General features: G+C 55.2%; 2 protein-coding genes across 4 annotated transcripts in view; one reads left to right on the top strand and one right to left on the bottom strand.

Moving 5' to 3' along the window:
- The window catches only part of PHLDB1 (pleckstrin homology like domain family B member 1), a 46873-nt gene extending 39395 nt beyond the window's left edge, over nt 1–7478 (top strand). The window contains exons 21-26 of one of the 3 annotated variants that reach the window (XM_004385655.1): nt 960–1076; nt 1311–1413; nt 5624–5709; nt 5875–5907; nt 6613–6784; nt 6868–7478. In XM_004385655.1, coding sequence (XP_004385712.1) covers nt 960–1076; nt 1311–1413; nt 5624–5709; nt 5875–5907; nt 6613–6753 — 480 coding nt within the window. In that variant the 3' untranslated portion in view covers nt 6754–6784; nt 6868–7478. Of the gene's footprint in view, nt 1–959; nt 1077–1310; nt 1414–5623; nt 5710–5874; nt 5908–6612; nt 6785–6867 lie in introns of those variants that run through there. The other 2 variants (XM_004385656.3, XM_004385654.1) reach the window with 2 other exon arrangements.
- Nucleotides 7479–8384: 906 nt separating this feature from the next.
- On the bottom strand, nt 8385–15391 carry TREH (trehalase). Its single transcript, XM_004385697.1, has 15 exons — nt 15303–15391; nt 13930–14030; nt 13652–13796; nt 13476–13563; nt 12128–12228; nt 11915–12007; nt 11691–11807; nt 11438–11560; nt 11137–11186; nt 10830–11024; nt 9817–10031; nt 9512–9623; nt 9070–9182; nt 8773–8826; nt 8385–8537 (listed from the first exon to the last, which is right to left on the bottom strand). The coding sequence occupies exons 1-15, from the start codon at nt 15389–15391 to the stop codon at nt 8385–8387; spliced, it is 1749 nt and encodes a 582-aa protein (XP_004385754.1).
- Nucleotides 15392–18365: the final 2974 nt, after the last annotated feature.

Here is an 18365-nt window from a genome sequence, read left to right as displayed (position 1 = left end):
CTGTGGGATCTGCCCACAGCAGCTCCTGATTTCCCACAATGCAGCAGCACACATTTTAAGGGACAGGCTGCGTGGTTTGACTTTGGGAATCAAGGAATAAATGGAAACTGTGAGTTTTACTTCTGTGGTTGTAATCTTTGTCAAATGCCAAGTCTCCCTTTCCTGCCTCAGCCAGTGGCTGCTTTGGGACTCTGTCCTCTAGCCTCCTGTCCTGAGGCTCAGGCATTGCTGGAAGAGCCACCAGAATCTGGTGTGGGAGGTGGGGGGAGTCTGTCCATCTTTGGAGCACCTCCTGGAAGGTATACATTTTGTTTTTTCTTTAAACAGCTTGTGATCTGTTTCCTTTTCTTCCCATTTTAATGTTCCTTCTAGGAAGGAATGGTAGAAAATAAATTTAGTTGACTGAGAATTTTAGCTAGTGTCAGAATTTTCTAGATGGAATAGGCCTTAGTGATTATCTAGTTCAAATCCCTTGTTTTATGTGTAAGGAAACTGAGGTTCAAACAGGGGAGGTGACCCAAAATTTCACAGAAGTCAGAGATCAAATTTCTTATTGGGCTCTTCTATCCAGAACGTTCTGGCCTTCTGTTTTATTCTGTTCAGCCCAGGAGGAAGAGGAAGGGAAGGGATAAGTCAAGGATGCCTGTGTCTTGGTCATAGGTGGGGACACTGAGGCACAGACTCACAGAGCAGAGATGAGGGGACTGTATGGCCATTGAGAAATGCCAAGGGGAGCTGCCCTGATTTTTACTCTCCATCTCTGATTAAGTAGTTGGCCTAGGGGCAGGCAGTCCCACAAGCACACTAGGTCTCTATCTTTGCTACAAGCCCTGTGAAGCCATGGGGCTAGGGAGGGGATGAGTTCAGGCTGTTGGGGGTTCAGGACTGAAACCAAGGGGCCTAGACTGAGAAACAAGGGGGAAAGAAAGACCCTCCTGACCCTGCCCTCTGACTCCCAGGCACGGCCCCTGACCCGCTACTTGCCAATTCGGAAGGAGGACTTTGACCTAAAGACCCACATCGAGTCGTCAGGCCATGGTGTGGATACCTGCCTGCACGTGGTGCTCAGTAGCAAGGTACAGGGCGTGCTGGCCCCGGGGTGGGGGAGAGGGCCCCGCGGTCAGAGGCACCTACTGCGCCCTCGGAATGGTGGCCCCAGCACCTGCCCCAACACCAGAAGTCTGTGTAGGTCCTGGGGTTCTGGCCTGAGGAGGTATTGGGGATATCCCTGTGGATGCAGGGCACAGGTTGGGGAAGAAAGGCTTTAAGGCTGTGCATTTGGGTTCTTCCTTACTCTTGCTACCCACCAGGTCTGCCGTGGCTACTTGGTCAAGATGGGGGGCAAGATTAAGTCATGGAAGAAGCGCTGGTTTGTCTTCGACCGGATCAAGCGCACCCTTTCCTATTATGTGGGTGAGTTTCCATGAGACCATCCTGGGGGCCAGCCGGAGCTGGGACTCCTGGGCTCTGTCACCTAGGACAGCTGGTGGCTGTCCCCTGTGGCTCTGGAAGGAGGCCAGGCTTCCAAGCTGGGGGCTAGGGGCTCTGGCTGGGCCTTGCCCTCCCCTCCCTGTAAAGTGTGCAGAGTGTACCTGGTTCACTTCCATTTATTTCTTCCTCATTTATTCATTCAGCAGTATCCTTGAGCATCTGGTAAGTGCCAGGAGTTGTTCTAGGCTCTGGTGGTAAGCAAGAGGGCCACAGCTCTGTCCCTTGGAGCTTAATAGTCAGGGAGGCAGACACTGGACAAAGAGTCAAAACAAAGCACTATGAATGTGCTAGTAGGAGACACCCAGGCACTGTGGTTCATGGTGTCCTCCGAGTCCAGGTTGGGCTGGGGACTCTCTCCCTTGGGGAAGTTTCCTCAAAGACTCCAAGACATGCAGTTCAGCAGCATGAGGCAGTGATCAGGACAGCACTGGGAATGTGCAGACTGGCCTAGCCTCTCCCTCAGCTCTCTCCACTCTCACCTCCAGCTTAGTTGTCCATCCCAGAAATTCCTGTGTACTTTCCCACTTGCAGCATGGGATTCTGTCTCATCCTGTAGTCAGGAAAGGCTGGGTGTGGTATAGTAGCAACCATTCCTAAAGCCCCAGTGGCTTAAAACCACAAAGTTTTCTTTCTTACCCCTGGTACATGTCCACTGTGGGCTAGTGGGGACTCATGCCCCATCAGCGTTGTCTTTGCTTCATTGCGCATGTTTTTGGAACACTGCTGGTGGCAGCTGCAGACAGAAGAGAGAGGTGGGTCTTGCATTAGCATTAAATGCCCCAGCCGGAAAGTGACACGCATCACAACCATCCACAACTTGCTGGTGGGACTGTTCAGCCCCACCCAGCCCAAAGCCAGAAAGTGCAACCCTATTAGGTGCCTAGAAGGGAGGAAAGAGCGGGAGCGTTTGGTGCCAGATGCCCAGGCCTGGGATGCTGTGCTTCGACCTCTAACCTGGCCCCTAATCAAGTTCCACCCCCTCCAAGAAGCCTTCCCTGACCACCCTGGGCGTAAGGAGGCAGGATTAGCAGGGACTGGGAGGGCGGAGGGACTTTGACAGGGGGTAGAGAAGCAGGCCTGGGGAGAAGAATTGCATTTTAGACATGTTGAGGTTGAGGTGACTCTGGTCAGGGTTAGGGGCAAAGTAACAGTAGAATCTGTTGGAACGATAACAGTAATAGTAGCAGATCATAGTTACTGAACACTGTGTGAGCCAGACACCGTGCTAAGCACTCTGCATGTATCATCTCTTTTAACCTTCATAATAACCCTGTGAAGGAATCACTATTTTTACCCCCATTTTACAGATGAGGAAAACGAGGCTCAGAGTGGTTAAGTAAAGTGCCCAAGGTCTCACAGCTCCGAAGAGGCAGAGCCCAGAGTGAACCTGAGCAGTCAGACTCAGAGCAGAGAAGAGGGGGAGAGAGGTCACACCCTGGGTCAGGCCTGCCCTTGTAGAGAAGGATGGGGAGAAGAGTGAAGGAGCCGGATGCAGGAAGCCGGCACTAAGACTGACCAGGTGCCAGGTGCTGGGCTGGCGCTGGGCATACGTGGCCTTGCTTTGTGGAACAAAGGAGACCAGGCTCAGACATGGGGTGGAAACAGGGAAGTAAGCCGGCCAAGGCAGCAGACATTTGTAAGCAGGCAGTGTCACAGCCATGGTGGATGCTGCAGAAAGGCCAAGAATGATGTGAATCCAAAAGGCCATTAGTTCAATTCAGACATGAGCTTGTTGAGAGAAGGATTTCCACTGTGCTCAGGGGCGGGCGCCAGATTGCACAAGACCGAGGACAGGTGGGTGGTGAGGAAGTGGGGGCAGGAGCATGTTACTATTTCCAGTGAAGGAAGGAGTGGGAGAGAAGGGCTGCAGGGGTAGCCACGCCCAAAGGAGGACTGAGGATACAGAATGCCTGTGTTGGGTGGGGTGGGACTGGTCCCTGTCCTATAGGGGAGATGTTGGGGATGGCCCTGTGGCTGGTTCAGGGCCCTGGCTGTGCCTTACCTCTTCCTGCCTTGAACCTGCCCCCTGCCTTGCTGGACCCGCCTCCTGCCTGCAGGGTCCTGGTCAGATCCCATCTCACCAGGAGGGGTTCCCACCCTCACTGCACTCCTGCCTTACGTGGGGTCCATTCCGCCATGTGACATCAGCCCACAGCAGAGTGATGTAATGAACAATGCCCCAAGCTGTGTGCCAGGCACCGTGCTGAATACTTTGAATGTGTTCTGTCTTCTCATCTTCATGATGATCTATGGCTCGGAGGTGCTAATGGAGCTTCCTAGCCACATCCAAGGCCACACTGCTAGTGATGGCAGATCTGAGCCCTGGGCTGCCTGTCTGCGCTTTCTTCCCCACTAGATTGTAGGTTCCTAGGAGAAGGGTCTTGGGCTTATCTCCGAATCCCAATGCGTAGGACTGATTCGTTCAACATTGAGCACCCACTGTGTGCCAGGCATAGGGGTGTCAGTGTGGGGGAGGTAGACCAACAAGTGAGTAAAGGAGTTCTATGAAGGGGAGCTTCATGCTGTGGGAGCACCAGAGAGCATAGCCGTTCACAGTGATAACATTTGCAATGGGTCCTGAAGATCACCTACGAGTTTGCCAAGGAAATGGGCTAGAGGAGACCATCTAACAGATGCTGAGCATGTTGTCAAGAGAAGCTCAGCCTGGCAAGATAGAACATAGGGTTGATGCTGGGGAGGGGGAGGGGAGTGAGCCCAGCAGGAGGGCAGTGTTGGCACCAGTCTGTAAGTGGCCTTTGTCAAGCCAAGAGTGCAGCTGGTTCCCCAGTGAGGGACCAGCAGAGCAGTTTGTAGCTGGGAAATAGCAGCATCAGACTTGCTTTAGGAAGCTAACCCCTCAGCATTATGGAGGGTGGGCTGAAGGGCAGAGGGTGGGGCAGGGGCACATTTGGAGGCCCTAGCAGTGATCCAGGGGAGCAATGATGCAGGCTGAGATAACACGGGGAGGGCAGAGGAGGAGCACACAGGGAGGAGCACACTTCTAGTCTTCAGACCTGAGCAGTGATTCCTGAGACCTTTTCTTGAACACCGTGGCCCACTGTGAAGGCCGTCACAGGCGTGCACTGAGCAATGTTTCCACAGACAACAAGGCCCTGACCTCCTTCCATGGTGCTCCTGCCCTCCGCCCCTGAACTGTCACCTCCAGTTCTGCTGGTTTGCTCACCTCCCCCCTCCACTCCTGCCCTCCAGACACTACATGCTGCCTTTCCTTTTTAAATATTAGGGTGATAGGTAAATGCATTCATCTGGCTCAGAAATCACAGCATAATGGAAGATTTACATTGAGAATTATGCCAACACCTGTCATGTAACCACTTGCATTAATCTCTTGTATATCATTTTGGAGTTTCTTCAGGAGAATCTAAGCAAATGCAAACACCTATTCCTGCATTCCCCTTTTTCTTACGTAAAAGGTAGCATGCGCTACATTTCCTTGCTTTCTCCTTATATGTCTTAGAGATTTTTCTACATCAGATATACCTATATCTAGATATTTCTATTCGGAGGTACTTTTATAGGTATATTTCTGTGTGCTATCTATATCACATATTTCTTTATCATTCTATGTGTCTGTCATATGGTATACTGTAATTTATTAACTGATCTCCTGGTGATGGACTCATGGCTTGTGTCCAACCTTTTGTGGCTACAAACAGCACTGCAGTGGATAATCTTGTAAATGTGTACATGTTAAGATAAATTCTCAGAAGTGCAGTCATTGAGTTAAAGGGTAAATGCCTGTCTAATTCTGATAGACATGGTCAAGTTCTCCATAGAGTTTTGCCTGTTTATATTCCTACTCGTCACTCACTGGACCGCCTGTGTCTCCACAGACTTGCCAGCGTGTGCTGTCAGGCTGTTACATTTGTGCCATTCTGACAGTGGTGTCTCAGTGTGGTTCTAATCTGCATTTCTCTGTGATTATGAGTGACGCTCACCATTATCTGGATATTTAGGGCTGTGTGATGGGCAGTGTCTTGGAGTCCTGGGAGGCTGGGATCATCACCCCATTTCCCAGACAGGGAAACTGAGGCCCATGGGAACTGTCAGTGGTGGGGCTTGGCCTGAGACGCAGCAGACCTCCTCAGCCTCACCCTTCTTTCCTTTACAGACAAGCATGAGACGAAGCTAAAGGGGGTCATCTACTTCCAGGCCATTGAAGAGGTGTACTATGACCACCTTCGAAGTGCAGCCAAGGTCAGTGGTGGAGGGCACCAGAGGGGCAGAGGGACCATCACTGGAAAGGGTGGGCCCAGCTGGCTCTGGGAGCAAAGGCCTGCAGTCTTTCCTCTCCAGAGGCTCTGACCCATTCCCCCATCCTCTTTTAAACTTTCTCTTCCTTTCTCCCTCTCCCCTCTCCAGAAAAGTTTTTTCAGCTTCACTATGGTGACTGAGGTACCCCCTATACCTATAACTACTGCACATTAACGCTTCCTTTGCCCCAGCAGCCTCTGACCCTTGACTTTCCCCTCAACACCCCCCTCCCCCACCCAGGCCTGAAGGAGGTAGGAGGTGGGAGGTGGGCTGGGGAGAGCAGAAAGCCAAAGCCCTCCGGCCTGAGCACCGCTTGCTCCCTCTCTCTTGGGAGATGACAGCAGGTGGGTTTGGGGGTGCAGGGGTCCTCAGAGACTAGATTTGACAGGGTGGAAGAGATAAATAGGAGACTGAGAAGTCAGCCTCCATCCCACCCACCCCCTGATGCCCACCCCAGCCCTAATCTCTGCTCCTCTGGGGACCTGGGGCACAGCAACCCTCTCGTGGCTTTTCTCTTCTGCCCCTTCTTTTTTGCCAAGAGGAGACTCTGGTCCTCACTGGCACAGCCCTTTGGGTCTGGTTCTCTTGGTATTCACTTTTAGCCTGGGGGTGCTGAGGAGCAGTGTGGCCACTTGGGGGCGGGGTGTGGTCCTGACCAGGCCCTGACAGGGTCCAAAGAGGCTGGGAGATCCCGGGACAACCTGGGAACATCCCAGCCTAGGGCCCGTGTGGGCTGGTGGGGTCTCAGCCTGAGCCCCAGGGCTTCCTGTGAGCAAGGACGGGCAGGGGCAAACAGGGAGGTGTCTAGGGGTAGCCCTCTCAGACCTTCATCTCTCCCCTTGGCAGAGCCCAAACCCAGCCCTCACCTTCTGCGTGAAGACCCATGACCGGCTATACTACATGGTGGCCCCGTCTGCAGAAGCCATGCGCATCTGGATGGATGTCATTGTCACTGGGGCTGAGGGCTACACTCAGTTCATGAACTGACCACTGTGGGCCTTCCTGGACCCTCAGGCCAGCCCCAGGACCCATGCCCAACCACCTGCTGCTCTTCCTGCCCTGGACACAGCCTCACAGCAGGCTCCAGGCCTGAAAGGGGAGAGTGGGGCCAGGGGTAATATTCTGTGAGGAGCTCAGTTTGGAGTTTCTGGGCTCCAGGCCCTCAAGAACCAGCCAGGAGATGAAAGGTGGGGAGGGGGCTTTGTTGCCTCCTGGGAGCCTGGAAGCTGCAACAACCCTTCATGGCCTGGCCAGGGCTGAGGGCCATGGAGCTGCCACAGAGAGGGCCCTCCACTCTGAGCTGGTGCCTGCTTCCCTGGCCTGCTTTCTTTTGTAAAGGACAAATTATGGTACCAGAATCTGCCAAAGATCCCCACTTCCTCAGCTCCCTGTGCAGGGGTCTTGGGAGCTGACAGAGCCACATCCAGAGTGGGGTAACAGCTCAGGTGGCATAGTTCTCAACCCCACTCCACCCCATCATTCTCCCACTTTCTTTTTTTTTTTTTTGCTCAAGGGCCAGAGAAAGCAGTGAGTCACTCTTGAGGTCCCAGCCCCATCCCCTGTTGCAGACCTGTCCCCATGGTCCCCATAGTGACTGCTTCATCGCCATGGTGACACTCGTTGCTGTGGCGCCGTTGCTCAGCGCCCACTTCAGCCTGTGGGCCCCATCCTAGGGTACGTGCCACCATCTCTCCAGCCCAGGCCCCTGGGCACCTTCTGCCTGCCCCTGCCTGTGTCTCCAGGCCCTGACATACGGCCCACCGGCACCAGGCAGCCCTCTCCCTGCCACTCGTGCCTTGCTTTGAGCCAGAAGGTATGAAGCTGGGAGAGTGAGCGCCCAGAGGAGGGGCGAGGAAGCTGGAAGCCCTCCTTGGTTCTGCACGGGCTTGAGTTTCTGACAGGGAAAGAGGGCTGCTCAGCGGCTCCCTGAGGGGAAGGCTGAGCAGGAAGGGAAGCAAAGATGAAGGGCCTGATCTCTGGCCTGCTCTCCCCTCAGCCTGGGAAGGGTGATGGAAAGGGAGAGCTAGCAAGCAAGCAGCCCTTTGCGCCTTAACACTAATCCCACCTCCCCTACCCCATTCCCAGCACCGGGGCCTATGGTTGCCTGGGCTCGGGCTGTGTGTTTTTCAATATTTGTAAGCATTTCAGCAGAACAATAAAGCATTTGGAGTATGTAAGTGTTTTGGGGGCCCAGGTTGTGTAGGGTATGAGGCTGGGATCTTTGTGATAGGCGGGCTATGTGTTTCCCCCAAAGCAATAGTTCTACCCTATGAGCTATGTTGGCAGTTCGAATCCACCAGCTATTCCTTGGAAACTCTATGGGGCAGTTCTACTCTGTCCTATAGGGTGGATATGAGTCGGAATCAACTCGATGGCAACGGGTTTGGTTTTTTTTTTGAAAGTTCCTGGAGGGACCCAGACCCCAACCCATGACTTCAAGTCACTACCCTGCCCACCCTCCATTGTGAACAGAGGGCTGGCTAGGGAGGGGGAAGGACACAGGGTCTCCAAGGATGGAGGAGGGAGGATGAAGAGGCAGGAAAGGGTAGAGGCTTATGTAGAGGTTTAATGAGGCAGGAGCTGGAGCAAGATGAGTGAAGGCAGATGGGGCAGTGCCATCACTGGGGCAGGAAGCTGGGCAGAAGGCTGAGCAGGAGGGCAACCACCAGGCAGTGGGGTTCCCAGAGAGCTGGCCAGGCACCCGAGGTCAGCCGGTCGCCATAGCGGTCCAGGAGCATCAGAGCCACTCCGTTGGTCCAGCCAAACCCCTCCTGGAGAGAGCCATGTCCAGTGGGCCCAGATCTCTGGGAAAGGCTTCTGAGTCCTATGGGGGTGTGGGATCTACCCAGGGGTCCTGGCCTGCCTAGCCCCAGGGGTGCAGTCAGATCAGGCTCCCCCCCATGGACCTACCTACAGGTTAGGAAACAGGCCTAGGGAGGGGATGTCATGATCCATTGGGAATAGCCCTGGAGTTCCCTGTGAGAAGTTCACCCCTGGCCCACTCACCTGAACTTCATACTCCCCTCCTCCTCCTGGTTGTCCCCCATTGGTAATGTCATACTGGGGACAAGAGGACAGGCTGCAGGTCAGGCAGTATGCCCCCACCATCACCCCAGGCCAGCAGTGAAAGCAAGGAATGGGACCTCCCTGGGCAGAAGCCCTCTGGCCTGCAGCTCTGGCCCCTGCAGTGCCCCAGAATGGCCACTGGGTGCCCCCACTGGCCCTGGGCTTTCCAAAGCCTGACGCTTCCCCACCTCACCTCCTAAGAGGAACCCCAGTGTTACTGGGTACAGGGCAGCTTACCTTCTCATACATGGCTGACTTTTTGGAGTAGACATCAAAATTGGTTCGGATCCAATTCTGGGCCAGCTGGAAAGCTACTTCCTGGGCCCGGGGTGAAGGCAACTTGGCCAGACCTAGACCCACCCCAGGTGAGACCCTGAATCTCCAAAGCCCTCACCCCAGGGGGAGCAGAGGAGGGAAGGAGGCCCTGGGCCCTAAGACCTCCTTCCTGGAACCATGGGCCAAACCTGCTCTTAATCCAGAGCTGATTTCACTGGACAGGTGGGGGTGGACATAAATGCTTGGTGAGTGGGAGGCCAAGGGCTCAGAGGAGCGAGAGAAGTAGAGTAAGTGGACCCCAAATCTTTGTTCACACCTCCCCAGTACCAGGGAGGAGACAGACCCTCTACACCCAGTGGGGGGACAAGGCCCTGGGATGTATCCCTCATCCCTGCCTCCCTACCTCTAATGACCAGGTCCTGTAGCGGGGCCCAGGCATTGGGGAAGTCCCACTGTTGACCTGACTCCTGGAGAGAGGTTGGGATCCCGTACTTGTAGGTCAGGATCTGGCTGTCCTAGAAGGTTCCAGACATTACCATATCTGTGGGTGGGGCTGGACAGGCAGCCAGGATGCTGGGCCATCCGGGAAGCCAGATGTCTCCTTCCTGGCCCTTCGCTTCTTGGCTCACAACTGCCCCTTGGTGGCACTAGTGGGACCTGCAGGCTAGGAAACGGCACAGAGCAGAAAGGCGTGGCTGTCCCCCTTACCTCCAGGTATTTCAGAGCCTTGTCCGCAATAGCAGGGTCAGAGAAGCAGCCGGCCCAGAGAGGAGAGAGGTTGGTTGGGTAAAACTCTGGGTTCTTCCCATTCTCAAGGTCATAGTCGAACCAGGCACCTTTCTCCTCATCCCACAGGACGGCCGTCAGGGCGGTCAAGCGCTGTGCCCGCAAATTTCTGTACTCTGCGGCTTCAGAGTCATTCCCTGGGGCAGTACTGCCTTCAGACGTGAGCAACCAGGGCCCCTGCCCTTGGGCCCTATGCCTTAGAGGGCTGTATTCTGGCCTCCTCCAGTTGTGTTCCTCCCCAAGGGGTGAGAAGTCATGAGGACCAGGGGACATGCCTACCTGGAGCCACCACATTCCAGGTATCATCACTGCCATAGAGCCGATTCCAACTCATAGCAACCCTGTAGGACAGAGTAGAACTGCCCCATAGGGTTTCCAAGGCTGTAATCTTTACAGAAGCAGACTGCCACATCTTTCTCCTTCAGAGAGGATGGTGGGTTTGAACCGCCGACCTTCCGGTTAGCAGGCGAGCCCTTAGCTACTGCGCCACCAGGGCTCCTGCCCAGGCATCAGAGACCTTGGAATTCCCTGAGCAAATGGCCCTGCACTGCTCCCAGGGCCTGCACTGGCCTGTGCCTGGGCTGAGCCTCCCAAGGGCACTGGCTGTGTGGATACCCCTAGCCCTGAGGGGGTCGAGAGCAGCTACTTGGGGAGAAGGAGTGGAGGGAGCTTGGATGTGTGGCTAGGGTGTCCACTCACATGCCCTAGAGGCCCTCAGTAAGGAAAGGAGGGGAGTGAGAAGACAAGTGTGGGCTCTGTCTGTGCCCTTGCCTGGTACACAAATGCTAGTGCTGGGTGACACTAGGGGGAGGGCTTGAGCAGGCAGAGAAGCTGGAAGGCCTTCACCCCGGGGTCCTACTTCTAGTTCGACTGCCAAGGCTGAGGCAGGAGCCCAAGCTCCACCAGCACCCTCCACCTCCTCCCCAGGTGCCCACCTAGTCTAGAGTAGAAGTTGCTCATCAGCTCCTCTGCTTGGCACAGGAAGGCATTGAGGTCAACAGGCACCACTTTGCTGGTTCGGGTGCTGCTGAGCGAGTTGGTGTTTGGGCTTCCGGAGAACCAGCGGGAAGAAAAGTCCCAGCCAGACTCGGCCCCAGCCTTCAGCTCGGCCCACAGAGCGTCCCGGTCACCTGTGAGCACAGAGCAGGTGCCCAGCCAGTCCTGGCAGCATAGCCAGGCCTACCATACCCTGCAGACACCCAGCCTCTGCCCAGAGACCGCCTGCACCCTGTTGCTGCTCACCTTCCGGCAAGGTGTCCGCCAACTCTGCGTCTTTGCTGTAGGATTCTGGCCTGGCAAGGAGGGGAGGTGAGCAGCCTGGTGCAAGTAGGAGAGCAGCCCCTCTGGGCTCAAGCCCAGAGCCACCCTGACCCAGCTGCTGAGAGCTGGGTGCTGCCCCCAGACCTCACAGCCCTGGGTTGTTCTGGGCTCTCTGTATCACCAGAGGTAGGGCTAAACTGCTTGCCCTCCTTCCCAGGAGTGTTGTGATGCTCAAACCAGAGTGAACAGACACGGGATTGAGGGCGGGCCCTGCAGTCCTCACCTGGGTCCCCCATAAGGAACATAATAGCGATTTAGGATGTAGCTCTTTCCCCCAGAGCTCACGTTGACACTTCTCTTCTCAGTCCAAAAGTTCAGTTCCAAGGCCAGTGTCCCAATGTTCTCCCTGGGGTGGAGCCAGGCACCACCTCAGCCCAGACCCCAGCCCCACCCCCAGCCCTGGATAAGCTCAGGAAACCCCCTTGCGTGCCCCACAACCCTGGGTGGTGGGGCTGGTGGGGTGGGCTGGGACCCACCGTAGGAAGGCGATGTCATTGGTGTGTGTCACATAGCGGTCCATCATGAGGGTCAGGAGTGGGGGCTGGCTCCGCTGCAGGTAGTACACACGCCCGCCATTGGGGATATGGCCGTAGCTGCCAAGAAGGAGGGCTACTGAGATGCCCTCTGCCCAGGTGCCAGAGCCAAGGCCAGCCCCAGGCCTGGCACATGTGCTTTTCTTCCCTGCCCGACCCTCTCTTACGATTGCACCAAGTCCAGGAAGTTCTGCAGCATGCCCTTCACTGTCTCGGGCATCTCCGAGAGGAGTAGGCCCTCCATCACCCAGTAGGAGTCCCTGGGGGAAGGACAGCTTAGGCCTCACCAGACACCACCCTGCTCAGGACACCCACCTGGGTCCTTGGTTCCCTGCCTCGCCTGGCCCCCAGGCCCCCAGGCCCCTGGCCCCTACACTCACCAGTAGTAGAACTCAGCAAAGCGCCCCCCAGGCACGATGAAGGGGTGTTGAGAGTAGATCAGAGAGAACAACTCAGGGTGGCTGAGAACCTCTGGCTTCATCTGGAGTTGAGGAGAAAGAGCATGAGGGAGCCTGGAGGCCCCAGAGAGTAGACTGAGGAGAAGGCCTGGGCTTGGCAGTGGAGCCAGAGGGCCTGGGCTGGTGTTCTGGCAGTGCTGCTGACCAGCCAGTGGCTTTGGTCAAGGCCTGGGGCTGCTGGGAGCCCTGACCTCCTCACTTCCCACCTGCCCTCCTCACTTCCCACCTGCCCTCCTCACCTCCCACCTGCTGGCCTCTGGAGTGACAGCTAAATGAGGGGTGTGTATACTCTCCCGGCCAGTCACCTGGGCAGGTATTCAATAAGCAGCAGCCATTACTATGATCCAGGTAAGCTGACGAGGATGGAGCATTCCCTCCTGGCTCCCTCGGCTCCCCACTTCTCTGTCACCACCAGCCAGGCCCAGGGGATCAGCCCCCACCCCCATGCTCTAGTCCAGGTGTGGACAAAACCCCAACACTTTGCCCAGCTGTGAAGGGTTAGCGATGGGACCAGAGACCCTGCCGGGGCGGGGGGGGGCTTCCGTGTATCCCCATCAACTATGTTCTTTGCTCATTCCCTGCTCATTTCTGTGTGTGGGGAGGGAGGGGGTTGCTAGTGGGGGAAAGGTCAGCTGGTCTCAGTTATTTTGAGGGGAACAGGGGACTGGGACCCCTAGGCTGTTCCTAAGGGCTGGGTGAGATAGGCATCCTCAGCAAACGAAGGAATACTGAGTACCACCCTGCCAGCCCTCACCAGGGCACTGGGGCCAAGTGGGAGGCCCTGGCACCCGCTCAGTATGCAGACTTGGGCAAAGCGCTACTCTCTCTTGAGCTTCTGAGCAAAGAGATTAAGTACATAACAGGTTGTGCTGAGCACAGACGTCAGCCACAATCATAGCAATTATTATTTATAAGACAGAGTCCTCCCCTGCCCTGAGGAGCTCAGGGAAGACGGAGCCCAGCAGTAGACCGAACAGTTAACAGGTGGTATAAGAGGCAGCAAGGGGCAGCCTGGAAGTAGGGGCAGGTTGGGTTTGCCTGCAGTGGGCTGGGGAAGGCTTCCAGGCAGTTAGGTGAGCACCTTCCCTCGGAAATTCTGGAGAGACTTTGTGCAGGGACCTGGTGGAGGGGCGTGGGTTGTATCCTTAGGGAAGGAGGTCCATCTGTGCTCCGGGGTCAGCCCTGGAGCACTACAGGCCCTTGTTGGCACACCCCTTTCCTGGCCCCTCCTCCTTGGCCAGGCCTAGGGGCAGGCCTAGGACCCAAGTACCTTCTTTCCTAGCTCCTTCCAGAGCTGGTGCAGCTGCTCTGCCCAGGCCCGAAGCTTGGTGTCCGAGATCTTCTGCAGGAACTGGGGGCTGAAAGAGGGCCGGCCCCACAGGGTTCAGGGAGAGGAGGCAGCCCTGGCCCAGGTGCCCCTCATCTGCTCCCTGTCCAGGGCCTTACCTGTCTTTCCAGTCTCCGGGGGTCCAGGGCTCCAGCTCCTGCCTCGCTGCCTGGAAGTGCTTTGCGAGGAAATTCTGCAGCTGCTGCCGGGGGATGCTGTAGTTGTGTGCCTTGGACAGTTCCTCGAAGCTGAGCAGGACTTGGTCTGGGGAGCAGTGGTGTGGAGATCAGGGGGGCCCTGTGAGCCCCTCCCTGAGTCAGATGAGCCTCTCTGCCTGGCCTTGCCCCCTGCCACCTTTGGGTGGAAGGTTCAGAGAAGGTGGGCCCCACTCCCTCACCTGGTGCCATGGACAGTGGCATGTCCACAAACTCCTTGTCATCCAAGAAGAGCTTGGCCATCTGAACTTGGTGCAGGAGGTCCCCGTAGCAGTAAATCTGGCTGCAGGGACAGTCAGGGAGGGGGATCGTCAGCCCACCACCAACCAGTTAGGGAAGAAGAGAGGGCTAGAATCTGTACTGACTGGTCAGGGTGTGTTCCCTGGGGACTGGACAAGGATGTGTGTGTGTGTTTGGTGGGGCTGGGGGCGTAGTGATGAACAGGGCTGAGAGAACTAGGAGGGTCTTCTTTCCATACCTTTAGCAATAAGCCTAAGGCTTAACAAGACACTAGATGACACAGCCTCTCTTGAACAGGATGTCAAGATAATTGCTCAGGACGAAACCTATTTATTAGCCCTGGTACATACTTTTCCTTCACAGTCCATGACTGACCCTCAGCAAGTCCTATTAGGGCAACCTTCAAAATACATCCTATTGAACCACTTCTTACCACCCCAGTGCTACCTCTGGAGCCCACCCCTGGCCCCCTCTTCCTGACCTCCCACCTGCCCCCAACTCTTGTCCCAGCCACACTGGCCTTCTTCCTGGTCCTCCAATAGTGGCATCAGGGCCTTTGCATTGCAGTTTCCCTGTCTGGACTGCCTTCCCCCAGATTTGCACAGGGACGGTTCTTCCTACAACTCTACCCAAACATCACCTCCTTAAATACACCTTCCCTCCTCATCCTAAAACACCCTCTGCTCACCCCCACGAACTGTTCCCTAGTCTTAATAGTGCTCATATCACCATTTATCTTCTATTATTAATTTTCTTGCTTATTATGTAGGGTCTGTGAAGGCAGGAACCTTGTTTTTTGTGATCACGGCTGTACCCCAAGAAGCTAGTGGAGTGGTGGTAGAATGGAGAGTGGATGCTGTCCTGTGAGTCCAGCAGCCAGGACAGGGCCCAGTCCTTCTACTATTTGGAGGTGGAAACTGAGGCTCAGGAAGGTCTGACTTGCCTTGGTCACAGAGTATCAGGGTTAGGGCTGAAACCTCGCTGCTCTTGGCAGGGCTTTAGCCCCTTCTCACACCCAGGCTAGGGAAATTGGGCAGAAAGTTTGTTAGAACAATCCTGAGAATAGCCCTGCACAGTTCAAGGAGCAGCTTAGAAGGAGAGCGGGAAGGGCTCTGGCCTGCAGCCTCCTGGGCATCATATGCAGCTGCATCTTTTCCCAGCGCCGGGCTGACAGTGTCCAGCACAGGGCCTGCTGCACAAGAAACCTTCATCTCTTTCCCTTCCCTTCCCTCTGAAGGGCTGACCCCCAGAGCTTGAGATTTTATCCCAGCCTTCTGGACCCAGCCCTCCACCCCCAAGCTCCCTTACCTCCTACCTGTCACAGGGTGGGGGCAGGGCCTCCTGGGATCCTAGCCCCATGGCCAGCAGGAGCAGCAGGCACAGCACCCAGGTCTTCCCATGCATGGTGGCTGTGACTGTTACGAAACAAGCAAGCCCAAACCCTCAGGCAGCTGGGGCACAGCCTAGCCTGCCTGCCAACCCAGGGAAGCCAAAGTCCAGGCTTTGAGGTGTGGCCACCTGAGTTCTGTGCCTGGTCTGTGCGTGGCCTGCTGGCCCCTCTTGCTCTCATGGGCAAGAGGAAATCTCTCCCAAGGCTGGACATCTCTCTTCTGTGCAGCTGGAAGCACTGGTCAGCCCTGCGTGGCCCTGCTACAGTTCTTCCCCTTCTGATTCTCTGTCTCAGCTGGCACCACGTGCTTAGACACTTCTGTACCAAGATGCGGGGCGGGGGAGGCGTGGGGCTGGGGCTGGGGCACCTGAGGGCCAGTGTGATAATCAGGCCACACATCTGTGACCCAGATGCCGGTTGCTTGGGTGACCCCAAGACCGCTAGCTCAGGGGGTCACCCTTTTCCTTAACATTTCCATCAGAATGGCTTGAGTTTCTGCCTTGCTTGTGGTGTGAACCCCAGAACCCTCCTCTATAAGGAAATGGAGGGAGGACTTAACATTTCTTTTCACCACCTCATGTCTTCCCGTCCTGAGTCAGCTGAATCTCGGTGAACTTTCCTGTCTGGCTTCCTGGGACTGTGGCCATTTGTCCTTGCTCCCCTCCATGCTGGTCACAGCCCAGACCCATTCACATCCAACTGGAGGCTGCTGTGTGCACATCACTTTTACTGCAGATTTGAGGCCACAGAAGGGGATTACCCCATAGTACAGAGCAAAGAAGAACCTAAAATGGAACGCTGGTCTTTACTTCCTAAAAAATCCTCCCGGCTGTTCTCCAGCGTGAGGAATTCCTTACCGGTCACATATCCCTCAGGTCCAGTTTTATCTCCATATCCTCTGCCATTTCTCTCCCCCAACTCCAGCTCCCAGCTAACAACACTTAAATTCCTGTTAAATACTTCCAGAATAGTTTACCTCTGGACTCTTTCCCACCTGAGCTTGGTCTCCTTTTGCCATCCAAAATCCCTTTGAGGACCTGGGTCAAAGAAAGGTCACAACTCAGCAAAGTCCTAGCAGAATGTTGATGATGGCCAGGCTCCACAGGGCAATGCCATGCCCAGGCAAGCTTCTCCCCACTCCATCTCATAGTCACTATGGATTAAGTGCTTATTATGGGCCAGGCCCTTTCCATACTTGCTCTGGAATCCTCTCAACCACTGACAGGGTAGATAATGACCCTTCTTTTGCAGATAAGGAAACTGAGGTGGTTGTTAAATGACTGGCTGTGGTGAGAGCTGAGGAAGGGACAGAGGTCGAGCTCAGGAGGAGAGCAGTTTCTCATTGACCCAGTCAGTTCTCATGACAGTTCTGTGGGGGCAGGCATGCAGGACATTGTCCCCATTTTATAGATGAGGAAGCTGCGTTCAAAGAGGCTTATGTTCTTAGATTTGGAGAAAGAGAAATCTGCAAGGGGCCGCCTCAGGTTCACTCAGCCAAGTCCCTCAATTTACAGAGAACTGTAAGGCTACAGAGGAGGGACCCAGCAGAGGAGATGTGGAAGAGCTCTGGTCTGGGCTAGAGGAAAGGAGGAGTCGGCAGGGGGAGCTGTGCCGGGCAGACCAACATGGGGCTTACTCCATTGCAGATGGGCCACCAGCTCACTCACCTCAGTTCTGACCCTCCTCCCAGCACAGGCTTACCCCTTGGCCAGGGCCTGGAGCAAGACTAGAAAGCCTCAACTTCCCTTCCCCCACTCTTTTGCCCAAACCACTGCCACCTGTGGATCAAAACACTTTTTTTAAAATGCCCAGTTGCCTGAAAGACGGGCGAGTGAGAGCAGTGCACACACTCCCGCGCGCTCTCAGATGTTGCACGTTTCTGCATTTCTGCAGATGGCAGCAATTTTTGCAGAAAGGGCGTGGAGAGTGCAGCTGGGCTGGGCAAAGCCTGCTGCACTTACCTGTGGTGGCCTCTGCCCACCCAGACTGCCCAGCCTCTTGTTCTCACCTCAACCACTGTTACTTCCACTGTACCCCTGGGATTAGGGTGTGGGGACAGGGGCTCCGGCCACGCCCAGACTGCTGGGTGTCTCCCTGCCTCTCCCGGGGCTCCTCTGCCACAGCCGAACAGGCTTGCCTGATTATCAGCAACATGCAGATGCAACCAGGTGACCCCCAACTCAAGTCACACACCCTTCCTCCCATACAGTCCCTGTGATCAATGGGATTAGCCATGTTTGTACATTTCTATGAGAACCAAAAAAGCAAACAAACCCGTTGCTGTCAAGTCGATTCTGACTCATGGCGACACTATAGGACAGAGTAGAACTGCCCCATAGGGTTTCCAAGGAGCGGCTGATGGATTTGAACTGCCACCCTTTTGGTTAGCAGCTGGGCTCTTAACCACTGCGCCACTAAAAGTGGGACCCAGGAGACCTGAAGACTTGACTAAACCACTGACAAGCTGTGTGACCGTGGGCAAGTTATCAAACCATTGTGGCCTTTTGTGTATAAATTGAGGACTTTGCTCCAGGTCAGGGGTGGCAAACTTATATTCTGTAACACAAATGAACAAAACATGTGTGCAAGGGAAACCACAGTGCAAGGGGGATGATGAGTGGTGGGACCCCAGCCTTGGGGAGTGGTGAGGACTGGGATGACCTTAAAGTATATTTACTGCCTAAAAATAGGAAAGCAGTGTCTCTGATTGTTGCCATAAGGGAATATGAGCTCTTTATTTGCTAGATCTCCCGATTTTTCAAAGGAAGGTGGAAATCCACGCTTCTATGTGAAATCTTCCAATTTTTAAATTTTGTCTCATACTCTGACAGTCTGCAAATCTAAGAGTGACTCTGTGTGCATTGGAGGAGTGGTTGGGAGGAGACCTGTTTCTCCACTAGTGGGCTTTGTGGTCATGTTGCTGGGTGGAAACCTCAGGTTCTGCTTGGCCTGACTCATATTGGCCATTAAACGAGAGACAGAGATGGG

The sequence above is a fragment of the Trichechus manatus genome, unplaced genomic scaffold (assembly GCF_000243295.1).
Source record: "Trichechus manatus latirostris isolate Lorelei unplaced genomic scaffold, TriManLat1.0 scaffold00143, whole genome shotgun sequence".
Taxonomy (NCBI): Eukaryota; Metazoa; Chordata; class Mammalia; order Sirenia; family Trichechidae; genus Trichechus; species Trichechus manatus.
This window is presented reverse-complemented; position numbering and strand designations above follow the sequence as displayed.

Bases quoted from the DNA above. Each gene is read 5' to 3' on its own strand.
- TREH (XM_004385697.1), bottom strand. From the start codon at position 15,391: ATGCATGGGAAGACCTGGGTGCTGTGCCTGCTGCTCCTGCTGGCCATG. The intron at 13,797-13,929 runs GTGAGGGAGTGG...ACTGCTCCCCAG, and splicing joins GCCACTGTCCATGGCACCAG to ACCAAGTCCTGCTCAGCTTC. The intron at 12,008-12,127 runs GTGAGTGTAGGG...TCCTTCCCCCAG, and splicing joins TTTGCTGAGTTCTACTACTG to GGACTCCTACTGGGTGATGG.